The sequence below is a fragment of the Papaver somniferum genome, chromosome 6 (assembly GCF_003573695.1).
Source record: "Papaver somniferum cultivar HN1 chromosome 6, ASM357369v1, whole genome shotgun sequence".
NCBI lineage: Eukaryota > Viridiplantae > Streptophyta > Magnoliopsida > Ranunculales > Papaveraceae > Papaver > Papaver somniferum.
Window position 1 is genome coordinate 90,294 of NC_039363.1, and position 20,870 is coordinate 111,163.

Below are 20,870 nucleotides of genomic sequence, written 5' to 3' on the forward strand. Positions count from 1 at the left end.
AAGTCTCATCAAAAGCAGGGACAATAATTCAATTACCACAACAATAAAACTACCAATGCATGGCAGCTTGGTGGATTAATCCGTTGAGCAGCTCCTTCAGGTCATCCGTTCGAGTGCGCAAAAGAATACAGTTTGTAACTGTTGGGCTGGGAAGCCAAAGGCCCTCAACAAAGGTGGGCCATGTACAATCAGGCAATTAGCAACTCCAGATGAAAGAGCGTGAGTGCATCTTTTCCACCATTTTTCTCTATAACACGAAGTAGTTGAATATGGTTCCGACTATGATCCTTGAGTGTTCACTGCTCTCTGTCCGGCGGCATGTAAGCTGCGGCGCCTAACAGCATTAGTAAGATAATTAATTAGTTGAGTTCAAGATTGGTTTTGAAATGAGTAACCAAACCAAAATTGGTCGAACTGCAACGCCTGCGGATAGTTACCGAGTGGTCCAAACATATATTTTGAAGCAGACGTTAGCCATGGGTATCCCGGTAAGATAATACCCATTATATGTTATAAAGTACTATTTTCAAAAAAAAAAAAAAATTGATTTCACCCTTTCTTGCGGTCTCTTTGGAAGGATTTTTATAAAACATATACTTCAATCATAAATTTTTCAAACAATAGTTTCTCAGGAAGGATATAAAAATAGAGGAATGCTACACGTACGGAGGATCTCAGAAATTCCGATACACACAGCCCCTGGGTCCGCCGGAGAAATATATCATCCAACAGCGAATAAGGTGCTAGCTTTTGCGGGATAGCACGGCTCTTTTTCAAAACAAGTCAAAAAACAGAATCCTAATAAAAAGCAAAGAATCTTTCAGAGTAACGAAACATAAGTAAATCTGCCAAATAATTAGGAGCATAACCTCTTTTCTCCACCAAATAAGGAGCTAAGCTCGTTTTTCTCAAAAACATAAACCCTAATCCCTAATCAGAAAAGAAAAAAAAGAAATCCTCTGCAAAACCTTGCTCTCTCTATAATGGCGACAGTTGTAGAGATTGAACAGGAGCAACCCAAGATCAGCAAGGTCGAAGAAGAAGAGATATCACCAATCGAAGAAGTTAGATTAACAGTATCAACTATCGATGATCCAACACTACCAATTTGGACATTCAGAATGTGGGTATTAGGTTTGATATCATGTGCTGCATTATCATTCATCAACACCTTCTTTTCATATCGTACAGCACCATTGATTATAACTCAGATTACTATTCAGATTGCAAGTTTACCTATTGGAAAGTTCATGGCATATGTATTGCCAAAAACTAAGTTTAATATACCTGGTTTAGGAGATTGCTCACTTAATCCAGGTCCATTCAATATGAAAGAACATGTTTTGATATCTATGTTCGCAAATGCTGGAAGTGCTTTCGGCAATGGACCGGCTTACGCGATCAATATCGTTAGTATTGTCAAAGCTTTTTATAAGAGAAAAATCTCCTTCGTAACGAGTCTGCTTCTTGTTATCACCACTCAGGTTCTTTTTTCTAACCCGCCGTGTCAATTTTTTTTTTTTAATAATATGTTTTGTTTAGTTTGATTAATTTGTTTTCCTTAATTTGATTAATTTGTTTCGGATTAATGCTAACTTAGAAATTCATGGTGATGGTATTCATAGGTTCTTGGATATGGATGGGCTGGTGTTATGAGAAAATATGTTGTGGAACCTTCACAGATGTGGTGGCCGGCAAGCATGCCACAAGTCTCTCTTTTCAGGTAACGTTTTCATCTCTTTGACTCATTAGAGAATAAAAACCAGCTACAAATTTGTTTTTGAAAATCATGAAATGGTCCCAATCATTATATGATTGTTACCATATATATAGTTATATAGTTCTGTTGACATGAAAACTATGCATCATTAATTTGCATGTATTAACTGTCTTTTCTTTTTTTTGTTGCCTGCAAATATGCAGGGCACTGCATGAGAAGGATCATGACAGACAATGGATGTCAAAGGGAAAGTTCTTTATGATTGCATGTATTGCCAGCTTTGTTTGGGCTTTAGTACCAGGTTATCTTTTCCCAACAATAACGACGCTCTCTGTCCTCTGCTTGGCATTCCCTAAATCAGTCACGGCTCATCAAATCGGTTCAGGCTTGAATGGATTAGGGATTGGATCATTTACCTTCGACTGGACTACAGTAGCATCCTATCTGTATAGCCCCCTTATTAGCCCTTTTTTCGCTACAGCCAATGTTGCGATAGGTTATGCCTTGATCGTGTACGTCGTAACCCCGATTAGTTACTGGGGATTGAACTTGTACAATGCTAAGACATTCCCTATATATTCATCACACATGTTCACTTCGCAAGGGCATAGATACAATGTATCAGCAATTGTAAACGACAAGTTTGAGATAGATGTATTGCAGTACGCACAACAAGGGCGGATAAATTTGAGTACGTTTTTCGCGGTCTCCTATGGAATTGGTTTTGCTGCCGTAGCAGCAACCCTTACACATGTTATCTTGTTTCATGGAAAGTAAGTCTACCGTGGTTTAATTGTGATTTTCATGGAGTTTGCCATTTACTGTCACTTATCTCCCGGACGGTCGGCCCCGAAATTTAATCTGGTTTATTGTTGTTGTAACGGCACAGGGAGATATGGAGAAGATTTAGGACTTCACGTAAGGATAAGGAGGATATCCATACAAGATTGATGAAGGAATATAAGGACATACCCAACTGGTGGTTTTACCTCCTGCTTGTAGTGACATTTGTAGCTTCTCTTCTACTCTGCTTTTTTGCAAAAGCTGAGGTTCAGATGCCATGGTGGGCACTTATCTTTGCTTGTGCAATAGCTATGATCTTCACTCTTCCGATCAGCATCATCACTGCTACTACGAATCAGGTAAGCAAACAAACCTATAGTCTCTCGTTAAATCAGTTGTATTAAGTATCTTAATTTGCAAAACTGCATTTAAAGATATCTTCATCATTTCAACCGGGGTTTGCTATTTTAAGATGCTCAAGCCTCATGTTACACATGCAATCCCCGATTGATATTCTTTATTGTTGGTTTTTGTTATAGACACCAGGACTAAACATCATCACAGAATACTTTATGGGACTTATCCGACCTGGGATGCCAATTGCAAACGTATGTTTCAAAACATATGGGTATATAAGCATGACCCAAGCCATCTCCTTCCTCCAGGATTTCAAGCTAGGGCACTACATGAAGATCCCTCCGAGATCAATGTTCTTAGTTCAGGTACTATATATGTCGCACTCTTTTTTGTCTTTTCTTCCCATTGTACCACATTAGAACTACAGTAGCAGCTCACAGATGACATAACAATGTGTGTATCGTACAGTAGGACTTGAAAAAGATCTTCGTAATGTTATTATACATTTTCTAACTGGTTATATATCTATCAGCTCATTGGAACCATCATAGCTGGAGTAATCAACACAGGGACAGCGTGGTACATGCTGAACTCGATTCCGAATATATGTCAGGACGATCTCCTTCCAGCTAATAGCCCTTGGACGTGCCCAACTGATCGAGTTTTCTTTGATGCATCTGTCATCTGGGGTCTGGCCGGACCAAAGCGTATCTTTGGCGTTGATGGAAACTATATAGCTCTAAACTGGTTCTTTCTCGGGGGTGCTTTAGCTCCATTTTTTGTTTACATAGTGCATAAGATATTCAAAAAACATACCTGGATTCCTCTGATTAACATTCCCGTCATTCTGCAAGCGACTGCAATGATGCCACCTGCTTCATCTATAAACTACACCTCGTGGCTACTGATCGGAGTCATCTTCAACTATTTTGTTTTCCGGTACCGCAAAAATTGGTGGCAAAGGTACAACTATGTTCTTTCTGCTGCCTTAGACGCTGGAGTGGCTATTATGTCAGTATTCATATACTTCGCACTCAGCAGTACGACACTGACATGGTGGGGCACAGGTGGTGAGTATTGTGACTTGGCTACTTGTCCGACAGCTAAAGGCGTCGTTGTTAAAGGTTGTCCTGTTTTCTGACACATGGATCAATCTACTCTTCTTACAGTACCCAAGTGCTCGAACAATTATTGTTTAAATTTTGTGTGTCTTTTTTCTTCTTTTAAGATATTTGTAGATTTGCTATTACTCAGTAGACATACCTTAGTTCTTGCTTATTTGGATACGGTATTTTATGAAATCAACTTTTGTTTTCATTCTTTGTGTTACTTTTTTGTTTCTTTTAGATTTATGGAATTTGTCATGCATGCAACTTGAAAACTAAGCGATAATTGTGGTATAGAAAATCTACAGAGGAATACGACTAGGGAAAGTATTTACAATCAAAAAGAATCTTGCTTTCTTCTTAGTACTTCCATCATCAATGGGTTTTTTTCCAAAAAAACTTGCAATAGCTTAGAGCTAAAGAGAGACAAGAATTTACCAATAAATAAATTGTTTGCATTATAGAAAGCTCCCTGCTCAAAAGCAACCCTTCTATCTTCGTCATTTTACAAAGTTGAATACGAAAGCATTACCTTTGATTTTGAGTATAACCTTAAAACAAGATGTTCACAATCTTATATCTGTTCTTCAAAGTTCTTTTAGGAAGTATCTGCACCTTGTGCCCTTCCATCACAAAGGTACAGAGTTTTTTTTTTGTTTTTTGAGGTTAAAAGGTTAAAAATTTTATGAAAAGTGAAAAAGAAGTACCAGAAGAGAGACGCCTAAGCCCAACAAAGGAAGCCGAAAGGCCGAACCAACACACAAGCTGCACGAAGAAAACAGGAAGACAACTGCGCTAAAGGCAGACTATCCGATCCCTATAAATTCTTCTTAGGTATAGGGGTTCTTTTCCCTCTGCCAAATCCTCATTGCTAGGACCCAGATCCTTAATTGGTTTCGAGGAATGGAACAAATCTACAATGCTTCCAAAGATTTTCTTTACCTCGGTTTCTTTACCTCCACGAGAAAGACAAGTTCTTGATTTCACCAACAATTGGAACTAGCAAAGTTCGAAGAAGAATTGGAGAGAAGAAATTCCTCCCCAGCCATTACAAAGCAGATCAACAGAGTATAGTCTATATGTAGTATACCCCTTGTCCTTGTATTATTATTCTCTTTCTGAATGACAGGACATATTCTTAGCAACTATGCGTCAAAACTCTTAAAAAGATGCTAGCTGATGTTAGTTTTAACAGTTTTGTTTTAAGATCGAGTTGTTGATTCTATCAAAATCTTGCTGCTCAGTTATGGCTAATTCAATTTTTAATCCAATTGTGCTCATTCACACAGGTATTTCCACCCAGTAGTTTATCCAAACCTTCACGCTCAGATAGTAATCTCCCCATCTAATAATAACAATCGATTTTATATTTGTAAAGTTAACAACATGTTTATTATAATTCTCTATATAATAACAGAGTCTTTTTCAAAGAATTCTCATTCACCGGAACTCCTCGTTGATTCTAACTTCCAGTTGATTCTGGCCCCACCATTTACTTTTTCTTAGTAATAAAATATTGAATTTTAACTAAAGGAATATTATTTTTCTAAAAATAAATTAACTAAATCTTGAACAATCTTCTTCTTCCCTCTGATAACAAAATCTTGAAAATCTCATAACATGCCAATAATATATCAAATCACGATTTCTTCATGATAATCAATAAAATAAATCGAATGATCATCACGTGTCCAGTGTCCATTTACATACCCAATAAATGTTATTTTCCTAATTACATCCTCAAACTGTCAGTGGTGTCCGTTTACATTCTTAAAAAAATGTATCTTCTTAATTACATCCCCAGACTATCAATTAAGTCGAAAAAAAATAAAATTTATAAATCTCGTTTCCGCTGAACTTGATTATCTCGGTCATGAAATCTACAGTTTATTTCAGTAAAAAGAAAAGCCTGAGGTAGCTAAAACTTTGACACGAATTCTAGGTGTTAAAACCATGAGCTCAAAGGAAAAGTATCTAGGATCTCCATTGATCCTTGGACACTTAAAACAAAAAACTTTCAAGTGCATTAAAGAAACTTTGAACACAAATTTTCTTATGGTCAAGTACTTCTCTCGAACAAGCAGTTAGAGGCACTATGATAAAGCATATACTTAATTCTGTACTTTTTTACCAGTTGGGTGCTTTCAAGATTCCTAACAATCTCCTTCAACAACTAACTATTTTGGGGAGGAAGTTTTTCTGGGGTTATAATCTGGGGTTATATAATAACAGGGGTTTCCATCCGTTAGCTTGGCTCAATGTTTGCATACCTAAAGAATTAGGTGGTCTAGCTTTCAGGGATCTGGAGAAACTTAATTTGGATCTACACACAAAAATTGCATGGAGATTATGTAATGGTTCAAGCAGTTTGATGTCTCAAGTGTTGGGAAATAAGTAGTTCAAAAGTGGTGACTTAATTCATCACAATATCTCAATTGCTCGAACAATTATTGTTTAAATTTTGTGTTTCTTTTTTCTTCTTTTAAGATATTTATAGATTTCCTATTACTCATTAGTCATACCTTAGTTGCTTATTTGGACATAGAATTTTACGAAATCAACTTTTGTTTTAATTCTTTGTGTTACTTTTTTGTTTCTTTTAGATTTATGGAATTTGTCATGCATGCAATTTGAAAACTAAGTGATATAGAAAATCTATAGAGGAATAAGACTAGGGAAAGTACGTAGTACAACCGAAACGAATCTTGCTTTCTTCTTAGTACATTGTTTTAAATATGGAAATATGTGGTGCATTCAAAACACAGGACATTGAGGGTCACGAATCACACCAGGAGCAGTCGGACAATCGACTAACGGGCAATGCTCACCGCGCGTTCCCCACCAATCGAGGCTTTGATTTTCCAAAGTCAGGGAGAAATATAGCAAAACACCCATGAAAGCAACTCCAGCATCAAGTGCAGCTGAAAGAACGTAATTGTACCTTGTCCACCATTTTTTCCTATACCTAAACACGAAATAGTTGAATATCGTTCCGACAATGATCCACGAATTATAGTTCACTGCTCTTGCCGGTGGCATATAAGCTGTTGCGCCTAATAGAACAGGAAGATGGATCAAAGCAATCCAAGACTGGTTAGGAAATGCTTTGTGCAGTAACCAAACCAAAATTGGTCCGACTGCACCGCCTAGGAAGAACCAGTTAAGCGCTGGATAGTTTCCCAGTGGTCCGAATATACGCTTTGGTCCGACTAAACCCCAAATGACGGATGCATCAAAGAAAACTCGGTCACTGGGACATGTCCATGGACTGTTAGCTGGAAGACGTTCTGGGTGGCATATGTCCTTTGTAGTGGTTAATAACCACCATGCAACTCCAATGTTAACTGATCCGGCTATAATGGTTCCTATCAGCTGGTTGGAAGAACATGTCAGTTAACAACCCATTTAGGTGAAGGAAACAAATCGATACTAATGAAAATATATGATACGGGTAGAAGATGCAGTACCTGAACCAAGAACATTGATCTTGGTGGGATCTTCATGTAATGGCCTAACTTAAAATCACTAAGGAAAGAAACAGCTTGGGACATACTCATATATCCGTATGTTTTGAAGCAGACATTCGCAATCGGATATCCCGGTAATATAAGACCCATTATGTATTCTGTTATTATGTTTAGTCCTGGTGTCTGAACAGAAGCACAAATCTATTAATAACTTCACCTTTTGCACTGATCTGACAGTATTCAGAATTTGGAAGTATATGTTACCTGATTTGTTGTTGCAGTTATCATGCTAACTGGGAGAGTGAATATGAACGCGAGCCCACAAGCGAAGATTAGGCCCCAGTATGGCAACTGCACTTGATCATTGAGAACCGTGACTAAGATAACCGAGACGATAATTGTTACAGCAAGCATGACGTAAAACCACCAGTTGGGTATTTTCGGATACTTGTTCATTAATCTAGTGTGAATATCCTCTTTGCCTTTGTATGATGCACGAAAGCGTTCATATATCTCCCTGTTTATCCAAAGCATTGAGAAAAGAAAACCAACTTAATCAAGATGGTTCCCAGAGAAGCAAAATGGTATTGGATAATACTTGATAGGAAGAATATATAAGAACTTATAGATGAAATTAATTTACCTTCCGTTGAAAAACCCAACATGAGTGAGGGTAGAAGCAATGGTAGCGAAACCGAAACCATATGAAAGTGCGAAAAACGTACTTAAGTTAATGCGACCTTGCGCATCATAACTCGGATAATCTATTTGGAACTTGGGGTTGACAATGGCAGTTATGTTATAAGATTCTCCATTCGACCGAAACAAGTCTGCGGAGAATATTGGGAATGTCTTTGCATGATACAGATCAAAACCCCAGTAGGCTATTGGGATTGCTACGTACATGAATAATACATAACCGAAGAAAACGTTTACGATAGCAAAGAACGGAGATATCAGTGGACTAAACAAGAAAGAAGCTACAGCAGACCAATCAAGTGTGAATGCTCCTACACCTAGTCCTTTCATGCCAGAGCCAATTTGTTGCGCCGTAACTGATTTTGAAAACGCCCAGCAGACCCATGAGATACTTGTCAGAGTCGGAAAGAGAAAACCTGGAACTGCGTACCATGCAAAGCTGCAAACAAATGCAATTAAGAAGAATTTTGCTCTTGACATTCTGTTAGTGTCCTTCTCATGCAGTGCCCTGCAAGAATTCCCATTTCGAACATGGTCAGATTTTTTTTGTCTATTTGCGTCCAGCTTTTCGTAGGATCAGTACCATTAATACCTGAAAAGAGAGACTTGAACGAGGGTACTAGGCCACCACATATGAGCAGGTTCCACCACATATTTCCTTAGAAGTCCAGCCCAACCATACCCCAAAACCTGTACAATTTTAGACAACATTTGGGTGAGTAGATCTAATAGAATGAGCCTAAGCTGTCTCTGATCCCTCCCACCGAAAGACAGATTACAGTCGAAACTCCGTTAGTTAATGCCCGATTAATAATCTCTATAAAATATTTTAATTTTCTAAATTTTAGCTTGTTAAATTTCTTTATTTAATTAATGTATTACACTTGTTCAAAAGGAATTAATTTATCACAAAATTGGTTAAAAAGACCAAAATCAACAATTTCTGGATGAAAAAGACATTTTTTAAATTTTGATACTGTTTAAATGAATAAAAATGTAAAATAACCAGGATGTAAACAGTTTTATCCTACCCATTTTTAAATATTTTTTCTTATTTTTAATTTACATCAGGATGCACCCAGTTTCATCCTTGCTATTTTTTAAGTTTAAGTCAGGATGAATCCAGCTTCGTCCTTGCTATTTTTTTGGTGTCCATTTCACCCATAAGAGCAAGTCTTATGGTTGAATCCATCCATCTTTCATTTTCCACGCCACCTCAGCACTTGGAACTGTGGATGGAAGCGCAAGTGTAATGGTGGAATAGTAGAAACGCTATTCTTAATAGCGTTTTACGCTATTCTTAAGAGCGCTAAAAAACGCTATTAAGAATAGAGCTTAGCTCAATTAAGAACAGTCGTTTTCCCAGCCGTTAGATTCTCAACAACTCAGTTTAAATCTACGAATAAAAAAAACGTTAATCTTAATGGAGCTAAGCTCTATTCTTAATAGCGTTTTTTGTCTTTTACCGCGCTATTCTTAATAGCGTTTTCATGGATTCCACGGACTATTCCACCAAATCATGGAACCTTGCTTGGATTTTCTGTGGAAGACCCCAACTTGAAAACCATTAGACTTGACATTTCATGAATTTTCCACACTTGGAATAAGTTGGATTCCACCATAAAACTTGCTCTAATAATTTTAACTCGTCTGAACCATGTTTTAAAAATATTTGTACAAATGACCCATTTTCCATTAATTTATTGAGTTATAAGTATAGTTCATGCCAAACCAAAGACGGCAATATAAAAAAAGGAAGACGGCAACATAAAATATGTGTTCGAAAGAGACATGAAAAACATAGTAAACATCAATCCCAAAAGAAAGAAAACAGAATTACAGAATTAACCAAAAGAAGAAGAAAATAATCTAACCTGAGTAGTGATGATAAGCAACCAACCAGCAAGAAATGAGATATCTCGGCCGTAAAACGCTTTAATAATGGAAACAATATAAACAGCATAAGCTGAACCAGATCCAAAAGCACTACCAGCATTAGCAAATATTGAAATCAATACATGTTCCTTCATGTTAAACGGACCCGGATTCAGAGAAAATTTCTTCGACGCAAAACCACGTATTGGCAAATGAAATTTAGTCTTTGGTAGAAACTTGGCCATGAAATGACCAATTGGAAGTACAGCAACTTGAACTGTGATTTGGGTTATTACTAATGGTTCAGTTCTATAAGCAAAGAATTGGTTTAGAAACGATAACAAACCACATGAGAGTAGGCCTAAAAACCACATTCTGAATGTCCATACTGGAAGCGTATGATCATCTGTATTTGTTACTGTCAGTCTAACTTCTTCGATTGGTGATTCCTCTTCTTCATTTATCTCTTCTTTTACATTTTCTGCATCAACTTTTCCCTGTAACTTTTCCGCGGTTTCCATCGTTCCCATGGCTAGAGATAGAGGTTTTGTTTTCTTGGTATATACTAATTTACAGGCTCATTACTCTTATACATTATGTTCATTGCAACTTTTAATAGACTTATTATAAGATTCAAAAGAAGGAATCTATCACCACATTGGTTCATAAAAGATGTCCCACAAACGACACATTACAGACGGCCAAAATGAGGAAGGCCTATTAAAAAAATAAGAGAAACGGCAGGACAACTTGCAACACCATGACGTACGATACTAATGATGAAAAGACAATGACATCATTAGTTGAATATACACGTATAGAACAAAATATTTGCAAGCACGTTTGGATTATTCCGGTGGTTTGCATATGAGTTTCCACCTATCGATGATTTAAATGTCTTTGCAACAGAAAGTCTGGAAAAAAAAAACACAAATGTTTGATGATGCATTAACCAAGTTATTAACCATTTTAGGTCTGAACACAGTTGAACCTAATTAATTCATTATTTTTGGGGGCTTATTAATATCTCCACTATCTTGGTCAGTTACAGTTGACAGCTGACACTCACATGGGGGGTCAGTTGGCCCTCCAAAGTCATTTAGCCCGACCCAACTCAAGATTTTAGTTCAATTGATGTGCCAATGCCAACCATTGAGCACACATTTTAGTAAATTTTGAGCCAACACCAGATTTGGCCCGTTAGTGGCAGAATGAATGAAACCCGGTCTGCATGAGTTGCATGAAAAACATTCTTCAGTTACGAGGTCAAATGGTTTAATGCATAACCATAAAGAAACCTGCTGTTACAATATTAGAATAAACCTGTTAAATGAAAATTTATAAAAACCTCATCCACACCTGAATTCCTTTATGAAGGTCGATCTAAATCGCATGTTCAGAAAGAAATTCTTTTTCCTTTTGCTTGTTTCTATGATGAGTTTCTTTACCTTTAGAAGTTTAAGTTACCGTAATGCATTTCTTCTAAATAGTTTGATATAGTTCTTTTCATTTCTTGTTTTCTCGATGACATACAAGCCACAATTCTTAAGGTGGAATCAGGCAACTACGACTTTTATAAAGGGAGTTGGGTTTACGATGAATCATATCCTCTTTATGATTCATCTCAATGTCCATTCATCCCTGAAGGTTTCCGTTGTTTAGCTAATGGTCGACCTGACAAACAATATCTCAAGTATAGATGGAACCCAACGAATGTGATCCACCCAAGTAAGTATATGATACATACATATTCTTTTATCTTATTTTACCGTGAAAAATTCATTTCAGTATTGTCAATAGTATATGTTTGACATTTTAATGATACAGGTTTGATGGCCTAGATTTGGTCGACAGATTTAAGGGCAAAAAGATCATGTTCGTTGGTGACTCAATTAGTCAAAACGAGTGGGTATCTTTTGCTTGTATGATCCATGCAGCCATCCAAATGCTAAATTTACTACTGCCCATGGCCTCCCACCTGATAACCAGTGGATGTCGTCCGTTAATTTCACCGTTAGTAAACTCTACTCTGAGAAAACACTACTTTATTGTTTTTTCTATTTTGATAGATAAAAAATTTGGTATTGAAAAATTTAGAAATTGGGATTGCAGGATCCTGAGCATGACATTTCTATATTTTTTTAATCACAAACCATTCCTTGTTAAGTTTGTTGAGAAACCGAAACGAATTTTAAAGATCGACACCATTAGCACCGGTGATCCGTGGAAAGAAGTAGACGTTGTGATCTTCAACACTTGGCATTGGTGACTCCACAAAGGAAGATTACAACAGTAAGAAGTTTCATTCATTACGTACAAATATTTTTTGCCATCCATGATTTATCAGTTCAGTTGGGATAATTAAAGATTTTCTTATAAGTTTTTTTTTTTTTTTTTTTGAAGTTAGGGATAAAATTCAGGAAGAAAACAAGATATACAAAGATATAGATGATCGTCTGGTTGCTTTTGCAAAAGCATTAACCACTTGGTCAATATGGTTTGACAATAATATTGACCCCAACAAAACTCAAGTTTTCTACCAAGGAATTTCTCCTACGCATTTGAAGTAAGTTTTCTATCAACACGACACTTACTGCTTATTCTTTTTTTGAACATTTAGCATGTTATATTGTGTTTTTTGGCGTGTTTTTGTTGTGCTTGGTGTAATATAGACCGACTGGTCAAGAGTAGACCGCTAACGGTGTAAACTCGACCGCCAACTGCATCTCATCCAACGATCATCAATTCATTACCCTATAGATACAATATCAAATTTCATTTCAACTCACACCATTTCTTCAATCTTTATTCTTTCACTCCACAAATCTAATATGCCAGTTCGAGGTCGCAAATTTGGCGTAGCTGAAGATGAATGTATTTGCAGAAATTATATTACAGAAGAAATGGTCAATGGTGCACACCAACAACAAAATACTTTATCGCAAAATATATTTCAGAGATTTCAACTATAAACATTAAACCTCAATTATCGAGACGCAAATACTTTGTGTGATCGCTTCGCAGTAATCAACAAGGATGTGATCATGGTTGTTGATGCGCTTATTGTAGTAAAATAAATTACTACTGCCCTTCTAATTTAATCAATATGGAGGTAATCAACAAGGATGTGATCATGGTTCTTGATGCAAATACTTTGTGTGATCGCTTCGGAGTAATCAACAAGGATGTGATCGTGGTTGTTGATGTGATCATGGAGTCATCAATATGGAAGTAAAATAAATTACTACTGCCCTTCCAATTTAAACATCCATTCCAGAAAACACAAGGGAAGTGAAGGAGATTGGAATCAAGATCCACATAACCAAAGAGTTTCCATGAACCTGTTTTTGAAGAATAAACTGCCATCTGATGATCATAATCAGTTAAATTACCAGTTCTCCACAGAAATACAATCTCATAACTAAGTGATTTGTCTGGACTAAAAGCTAAATAGAATTTCCAATTACATCATAGATCCAGATTCATGTTTTCTTTATGGAATGGAGGTGGTTCCGGAATGGTTCTGTAATGTCTTGTGGAAGGATTGTAAATATAACGAGTTCCCGTATTATGCCCAGAAGGGCGATGACACAAAAGAAGACCATTGCAAGAGTCTCCAATATATAACCCCCCCACAGTTCGTTCATTTACTTGTATTACTAAACTGACATTATTACTACTGATTTTGGCTTTATGATCAGGTAAAAGCATACGATAACTTGGATATGTTGTTCGTTGGAAAATATAATCCAGATATTGAAAGTTTGTTGTAATAATGTTTTTGCATGAAATATGAATTGGAGATGAGTGAATACCAATGTTTTGATACAGATCTGAGAACAAATAGATATCTCACGGGTAAACACAAGAAAATCTGGATCAAAAGATCACTATTATTGAGTATTAAAGATGGTGATGATGATGAGTTTTCACCGTCACCTGCTGAAATCCTCAACATCTTGTGTGCCGGAGAGGAAAAAAGTAAATTTCTGAGGAGACTTTTGATAATAAAAAGATAAACTAGGGGTTATTTATATACACTCCACAAAACTTTGAAAAACAAGGGAGCCGCTTTGAAAGACAACTAATAGAAGAATTACCACGGATGAATAATCTTAATTTGGGAAAGCCTTCTGTAAGTATTTCTTAGCACTTTATCGAGCCTAATTACCAAAGTAACCGGCCCATCAATTACATGTGACCTTACTTACTTGACTCACTGTCCAGTGTCACTCGACGGCTTGCTAGAACTCAAAAGTGGAAACTGTCAGAATGTCGCAAACCTTGAGAAGGCCTTGGAGGGTGTGTGGAATTCGGATATACCTTGCAAAGCTATTTTTCGACTTATTTCTTCACATTTGTTTGGGGAACAAATTTTGGGGATACCCGAAAAAATCCACCCGCTGAATTCAAGTCACAAGCTTTATTTTTAGGTCATACAACAAATTTTAGGGAACATTTTTGCAAGTGACCACCTGACCAATTTTGAGATACCATATTAAGTGACCAATTTTGAGATACCATATTAAAGCGAGAATATATCGTATCACCAAATTCTGTTTTTTACTTTTTTTTCATGGAAGTAGATCTTATTCACTAAACAAACTTGGCGATCAGAACTGATTTTTCATTATTATGTAGTGGTAAAATCATTGTGTGATGATACTCGTTATCTAAGTTCGAAACTTGTTAGCACCAAATTATTTACCGACCAAAAGATCAAAAGAAAGAAAAAAAATTTGAGCACTAAAGCTGATTTATCATGTTTATTTTAGCACATTTGTGGTACCATAAATGAAGCACAATAAAGAAACCTATTATAGGGGCTAGAAGGAAATAGTTTTGAGTCTCCTATGGATTCAAATATTTACAATGAAGATATGGGGACCTAATTCATAGGAGAAATACTAAAATACCCTTAAATATCTAAATCTAAACCTAATTCATTAGAGAAATCTGTTTTCATTTTCTCTTTTAACTCTTCCATCTTCTTATTCCCCATCACCTTCATCGCCTCCTTAATCCATCATATGCAACACCAAATGATGAATCCAATCAAGATGAAGAAATGAAAAATCAAGGAGTTGAAACACCACTTAATCCACCCAAAATGACTTCAACAAGGTAAAAATCAAAATTCTTATCTTGTTTCATTGGTTTTATTGCGTAAATAGCTAGATTCGGCCTATTTAGGTTTTCATAAAAACAGTTTCAGAACTATCTACGGTTTGGAGTTCTTAACTTCCAAACCATACACTATATACGGTTTGAAAAATGCAATCATCCAAACCGTATATTTATCATCTTATGCATATGGTTTGGTTTTCAAACCCTAAGTTAATCCTTAAGCGAAATATTGAAAACTTAGATTCTCAGCCGTAGAGCTCTATTTCCAAACCATAAGTTGGACTGAGTTTTCATACGGTTTGGTTTTCAAACTGTAAAATGTTATTTGATACGTTATTTCCAAACCATAAATTGATTTTTCATACATAGAGCTCTTATTTGAGGCTCTTATGGTTTCAAATATATTTCCAAACATACGTAGAGCTCTTAACTGAGTTTTCATACGTAGAGCTTTTAATTGATTTTTTTTGTTTTTTTTTCCTACCGTAGAATGTTATTTCCAAACCATAAGTTAGACTATGATTACATACGTTTTGTTTTCCAAACTGTAAGAATAACTTACGGTTTGTTTTCCAAGCCGTAGATTGTCGTGAGAAAACCTAAGGTGGGAAAAAAATACTGCAGCTTACGGTGTGATTTTCCTACCGTAAGTTATTTACGGTTTGGAGTTTTTTAAATCCAAACCGTATATTATGGGTTCAAGACCCTGCGGTTTGAACTATTCATACTTCCATACGTGATCTCCACTTACTGTTTGGTCGATAAAATTTCCCCGCCGTAGGTTGAGTTACGGTTCGAATTTGGGGTTTTCAAAAGAAAAATAAGTGATGGTTTTCTTTGTTTTTCTTTTTATGATCGTCATCTTCACTGCGATGGAGAAGAAGAAGAATAATAGTTTGTTTTTTTTATGATCATCATCTTCATCATGATTTATGAAAAAGAGAAGGATAAGATTAGAGATTTAGTTTTTTTTTTGTATATGATCACCATCTTCATCATGATGAAATTATGATCATCATAATTTATGAATGAAAAGAAAAGGAGTAAACAATAAATTTAATTTTATAATTCATGGAGGGCATTTTAGCCATTACAAAAAATAGTTGGATATGGGGTTTTATTGATTCTATTTCATAACCCGATTTTTTCATCTTGTAATCCCTCGAAACCCAATATTTGGAGCCCCTATAATAGATTTCAAAAACTATGCTCAATATAGGTTGAGGACCGCAAAGCTCTGAAATAACTAGATGTTTACACAATATTCATTTTCATCACGGATAAAACTTTTTAGCTAGTCGTTCAGCGATTTCATAAGTAGCTTTTTAGACATTGCCTTCTTTAATGTTTACGTTTTCAAGCCTAACCAACTTTCTGTTAGAGTTGTGTCATGAACCTATTGAGTGTGACATTATCTTATTATGTAACTTTTCTTTCATACTCCCTCCGTCCCACCATTAAGTGACCTATTTAGTTTTTAATTTTGTCCCATCATTAAGTGACCTATATCACTAAACAAGAAGATATTTCTAAAATTACCCTTTTAATTGATTATAAGAAATATAGGAAATATGCATAATTTGATAGGCATGTTTATATTCGTTACGTAGGTGTTTTCAAATGATTTTCAATGGTATAAAGTTTGCGAACATCCGTGGTGTAGTTTGAAAGATAAATTATTTCAAAATTTCATTAATTATAATCCATAAGGGTATAATTGTAAAAAATGCTTAAAAATCTCTTTTTCCTTGCTTGCCTTAAAATTTGTGCAAACTTCAACTAGGTCACTTAATAGTGGCACGGAGGGAGTATCAAGTAATTTGATGGTTTTCAAGCTTCCTCACGTAGAAGAGGTTGGGAATCGAACCCTTGTAATAAAATCTTAAGCTACTATATTTAGAAAACCATCAAGTGGCCTAATGGTTCTCATGCTCCCTCCCAATATGGAGGAGGTAAAGGGTTCGAACCCTGGACCTTGTAATTTCTAGTAGTATTTAGGAGCCACAACTGACCAGTGTACTAACCCATCAAAAAAAAAGCTAATATATTTAGGTGTAGGTCTAGGGACCACTATTTTAATCTGTCCAAAAAAAATTGAAATTTTGATATTTTTTTACTAATTCGTATCCGGAAAAAGGATAACATCAGTGCATCACTTTTTCGTTTTATCTTAAAAATAGTCCAAAAAACAAAATGAATATCTCTTTCACAAAAACGAAGATAGCATAATAGTCTTGACGTCTCACTCTTCATATGATGACGTGGCAGACCAGAAAAAGCGGTTTTTCTTGGTAAAAGTCTCTTCGCTTTTTTGGCATAACGAGGGTTTCTCCTTCTGCATTTCAGAGATCAAATCAAGGTTTTAGAGATGGATCATCTTCAATAAACAATGTATTTGTGATGGACCGGAAAATAACGTCTGGCGCGCCTGGGCGCGCAGGCCATAACTTCCCCGATGCGCTATGATGATGCTACTTACCGGGCTTTAAAACTAGGCAAAAAATACACGCTCGTCTTAACTTGCAAGCATGCTCTTGGAGATGATGCAGCTAAATTAGCTTCCACACCAGTCCAACTTACCCTTGTTTCGCAAAGGGTTTATTAAGGAATTTTTTTTTATTAAAAACAGCAAGAACGACCTTTTGAGACCCTAAACGACGGAATTCGGCCAAAATTACAAGACTGTGATGCATAGGATCATGTCTTAATCGTTGGGACGTTTCCAATCAATTTAGACACGTCTTGAGATAAATTGCGACACTCGGGTTTCTAGCCTCTAGATAGGCTATAGCCTGGTCATATGCATCAACTTGTATTATCAAGTTCGGCCACAATTATCTCTTGCGTCGAGCTACCGAGCCAGATGATATGACAGGTCAGTATGCGGCAATCATCTCGCAACTAGATGATATGAGCGACAAAGTGCTGGACCGGTAATGTTGTAATTCATTGTGGCTTCCTACGTAAGGGATCAAGCACAGACCGTGGTTCATCCTCAGAGGGACAAAAACTTAAGCCAACTCGTTTGCAAGTCCGTGGTCAAGCAATAATGGTAATGTCCTAGTCCGTAGAGACCGTTTCGTCAAAATGCACAAAGATTGCGCATTATCATGTCCGCAGCATGGCATGGTGATGCCTAAGCATCAAATTCCCTATTTGTAAGGCTACGCATCTATTAATGAGGCTTACGCATCATTTATACTCTTTCGCCTAAGCTATGAAGCTTACTTGGTGCATGGTCCGCATATGCACCTTTAACAAAGTACCCCACCCTATATATGTTAATTTACCATTTCTACAACTCAGAAAAGGGGAGAGGACTGACATGCTTGCTTCACTATTGATGGTCGTTGCCATGAAATTCCGAGTAACCGACAATGATTGTTGAGTTCTGTTCTGGCTGCTGCACAATGATTGTGCACCACTCGCTCTGGCTGCTGCACAATGATTTCGCACCACTCTGGAGTATTGCACAATGATTATGAAATATTCACTCAGTCAGCCCTCTATGTCCTGATGCACAATGATTGTGCAATATTGGCTCTAGGCCATTTGTCCGCATAATGCGCAATTATTTGCGATACAACGCCCAAGACTATCTACCCAACTGGCCCAATGCACCATGATGATGCAACATTGGCTCTAGACCAATATTCCTCTAAACGTGACAGAAAATTCGGGGTGTTACAGTATTCAACATTGCGAATGAAGATTTCATGAGATTGAATGCTTCTAATTCGTCGGCTGGAGAAATCAATGAAGATGGATCAAACCATGGTTTTCAGACGCTTGAATGGGGTTCTCTATTTTCGAATAATACTAGGAACGAAGATCCCCCTCTAATGTTTCTTCAACCGTCTTCAACTCATGGTATAAATCTTTCATCGACAAACTTCAAGCATCGAATCTATGTGTGCGAGAACTTAGTGATAGGGTTTTTTGTTAGTCAGGTACTTTCTTTTCCTGTGGTGCAGTAAGAAATTCCCCAAAGTGTGGAAAACATACAACAACTGTTAGACCTTGGAACCCTCTGATTAAACAGTCTGTGGCTGAAATGAAGACAATTCCGATCTGGGCAAGATCTACAATATGCCAATCCATTTTTCGGATAATTTAGGTCTTAATGCTATTGCTAGTTGGATTGGAGATCCCCTAATGGAAGATGATATTACTCTGAACAGGACTAGACTTTCATATGCTAGGATTTATATTGAGGTTAGTATTGATTGTACTTTCCCTAGTTGTATCCCGTTGATTATTGATAGAAGTGAAGCAATGGAGTTACCAGTAGAATACCAATGGAAATCTCCAAAGTGTTTCACTTGTTTATCTTTTGGTCATACAACTAGCAACTTCTCTAGGAAAGCACCAAATGCAGACACCAAAGAAATCTCACATCTTCTATCTTGCCCGAGGGTGAGAATATTGCTTCTTTGGTTGGCGAAAAGATTGCTCCTATGGTAGAAGAAACTTTTGTGAATGTAGGTAAGAATGAGTTGGACAGGGCGCAAGGTACTATTGAAACCTCAAAGGAGACTTCTCAAGTGGGGAACCAATCTCCAATAGATAATCATTCAGTAAGTATGGGGGGTGACTTGGAGACGGTGACTCACACATCAGAGGGGGAATGGAATACATACACCAGAAAAAAGAAAAAAAAAACTGAAAAAATTGTAGAATTAGTTCCTGAATCTGCAATCATTGAGAACTTGGCGGAACAATCAGACATTAGAGAAGAGAAAGATTTTGAAAAAGCTTGTAGTGACGAAGACAAAGAGGAGGTTAAAACAAGAGAGACTTGTGATGATTCTGATTGTATATCAGTTTATGAAACAGACGATGAGACTATGGGAGTAACAAAGTTTATTCAGATGAAATCCCAGGATAATCATTCCAAGTCAGTGGTAAATGGCTTTTCAACTCCAAATTCAACTATCGATTTTATTGAGGAGGAGAATTTGGAGGATAGTCAACCAGCACATTGAGTCGCGTTACAATTCCAAAAAAATAAATAAAATGTTTTGTCTTCTATTTTAGTTTCTGCTCCCTATGTTAGTAAGGGCGAAATAGATTCCTAAATCGTTTTTAATAAGTTAATGGGTATCACTGATCATCCTATGATCAGGACTGTATGTAGAAATCTATTCGTGAGTCATGCTAATTCAGAGATGGTCACGATTCTGACCGAGGATAATTATGGTTTGCGAGACTTCAACAATGATTATGACGGGGGTGTAAATTTGGCCGGACTTCCCGGCCTAGTTATTAAATGGGACGGGATATGGCAGGTAAAAACTTCTCTTACCCATTAAACTAAAAGGGCCGGGCGGGCAGGACCATACTATAAAATAGACTACTCATGACCTTTCCAAGCCTGGTAAATAATTTGGTCTAGGGCGGGCAGGTCCATGCCGGCCTTGAATATACAATAATAATTTTAAATCAGATTAAAATATGCGACAACATTATAACCTAATTTAACTAAAATATAGCAGAATTTCCTATGATTATTCCAAGATTTGATCATCTTTCAAGAGGAAACTCTATAGTTTCTCATTATAATTTGGAAAATGAAATATATGCAGAAATATATGTGGGAGACATTGGTATATCGAGTATATTTTAATACAAAATTAAAGAGGAAATGAGCAATTAGGTTGGGTAAACGGGTAGATTTAATGGGCCAATAGGCGGGGTAATATTGACGGGCTAACATGATGGGCACAGGGCCGGGCA

General features: G+C 36.7%; 2 protein-coding genes across 2 annotated transcripts; one reads left to right on the forward strand and one right to left on the reverse strand.

Annotated features, from left to right (window-relative positions):
- The first annotated feature begins 967 nt into the window (after window positions 1-967).
- LOC113285299 (oligopeptide transporter 4-like) lies at window positions 968-4,028 on the forward strand. The gene is made up of 6 exons (XM_026534216.1): window positions 968-1,484; window positions 1,626-1,723; window positions 1,924-2,493; window positions 2,610-2,862; window positions 3,043-3,225; window positions 3,393-4,028. The coding sequence occupies exons 1-6, from the start codon at window positions 984-986 to the stop codon at window positions 3,999-4,001; spliced, it is 2,214 nt and encodes a 737-aa protein (XP_026390001.1). The 5' UTR covers window positions 968-983; the 3' UTR covers window positions 4,002-4,028.
- A 2,692-nt stretch (window positions 4,029-6,720) lies between these two features.
- LOC113286513 (oligopeptide transporter 4-like) lies at window positions 6,721-10,528 on the reverse strand. The gene is made up of 6 exons (XM_026535107.1): window positions 10,007-10,528; window positions 8,725-8,822; window positions 8,077-8,640; window positions 7,698-7,950; window positions 7,434-7,616; window positions 6,721-7,338 (listed from the first exon to the last, which is right to left on the reverse strand). Exons 1-6 carry the CDS (start codon window positions 10,526-10,528, stop codon window positions 6,721-6,723), a joined length of 2,238 nt encoding a protein of 745 aa, XP_026390892.1.
- Between the last annotated feature and the right edge of the window lie 10,342 nt (window positions 10,529-20,870).

What these genes read in the sequence shown, in the direction of transcription:
- LOC113286513 (XM_026535107.1), bottom strand. Translation starts at nt 10,528, where the DNA reads ATGGAAACCGCGGAAAAGTTACAGGGAAAAGTTGATGCAGAAAATGTA. An exon ending in GTTGGGTTTTTCAACGGAAG is followed by an intron (nt 7,951 to 8,076) that starts GTAAATTAATTT and finishes TTGGATAAACAG; the next exon opens with GGAGATATATGAACGCTTTC. An exon ending in TAACTGCAACAACAAATCAG is followed by an intron (nt 7,617 to 7,697) that starts GTAACATATACT and finishes GCTTCTGTTCAG; the next exon opens with ACACCAGGACTAAACATAAT.
- LOC113285299 (XM_026534216.1), top strand. Translation starts at nt 984, where the DNA reads ATGGCGACAGTTGTAGAGATTGAACAGGAGCAACCCAAGATCAGCAAG. An exon ending in CCACAAGTCTCTCTTTTCAG is followed by an intron (nt 1,724 to 1,923) that starts GTAACGTTTTCA and finishes GCAAATATGCAG; the next exon opens with GGCACTGCATGAGAAGGATC. An exon ending in GTTATCTTGTTTCATGGAAA is followed by an intron (nt 2,494 to 2,609) that starts GTAAGTCTACCG and finishes GTAACGGCACAG; the next exon opens with GGAGATATGGAGAAGATTTA.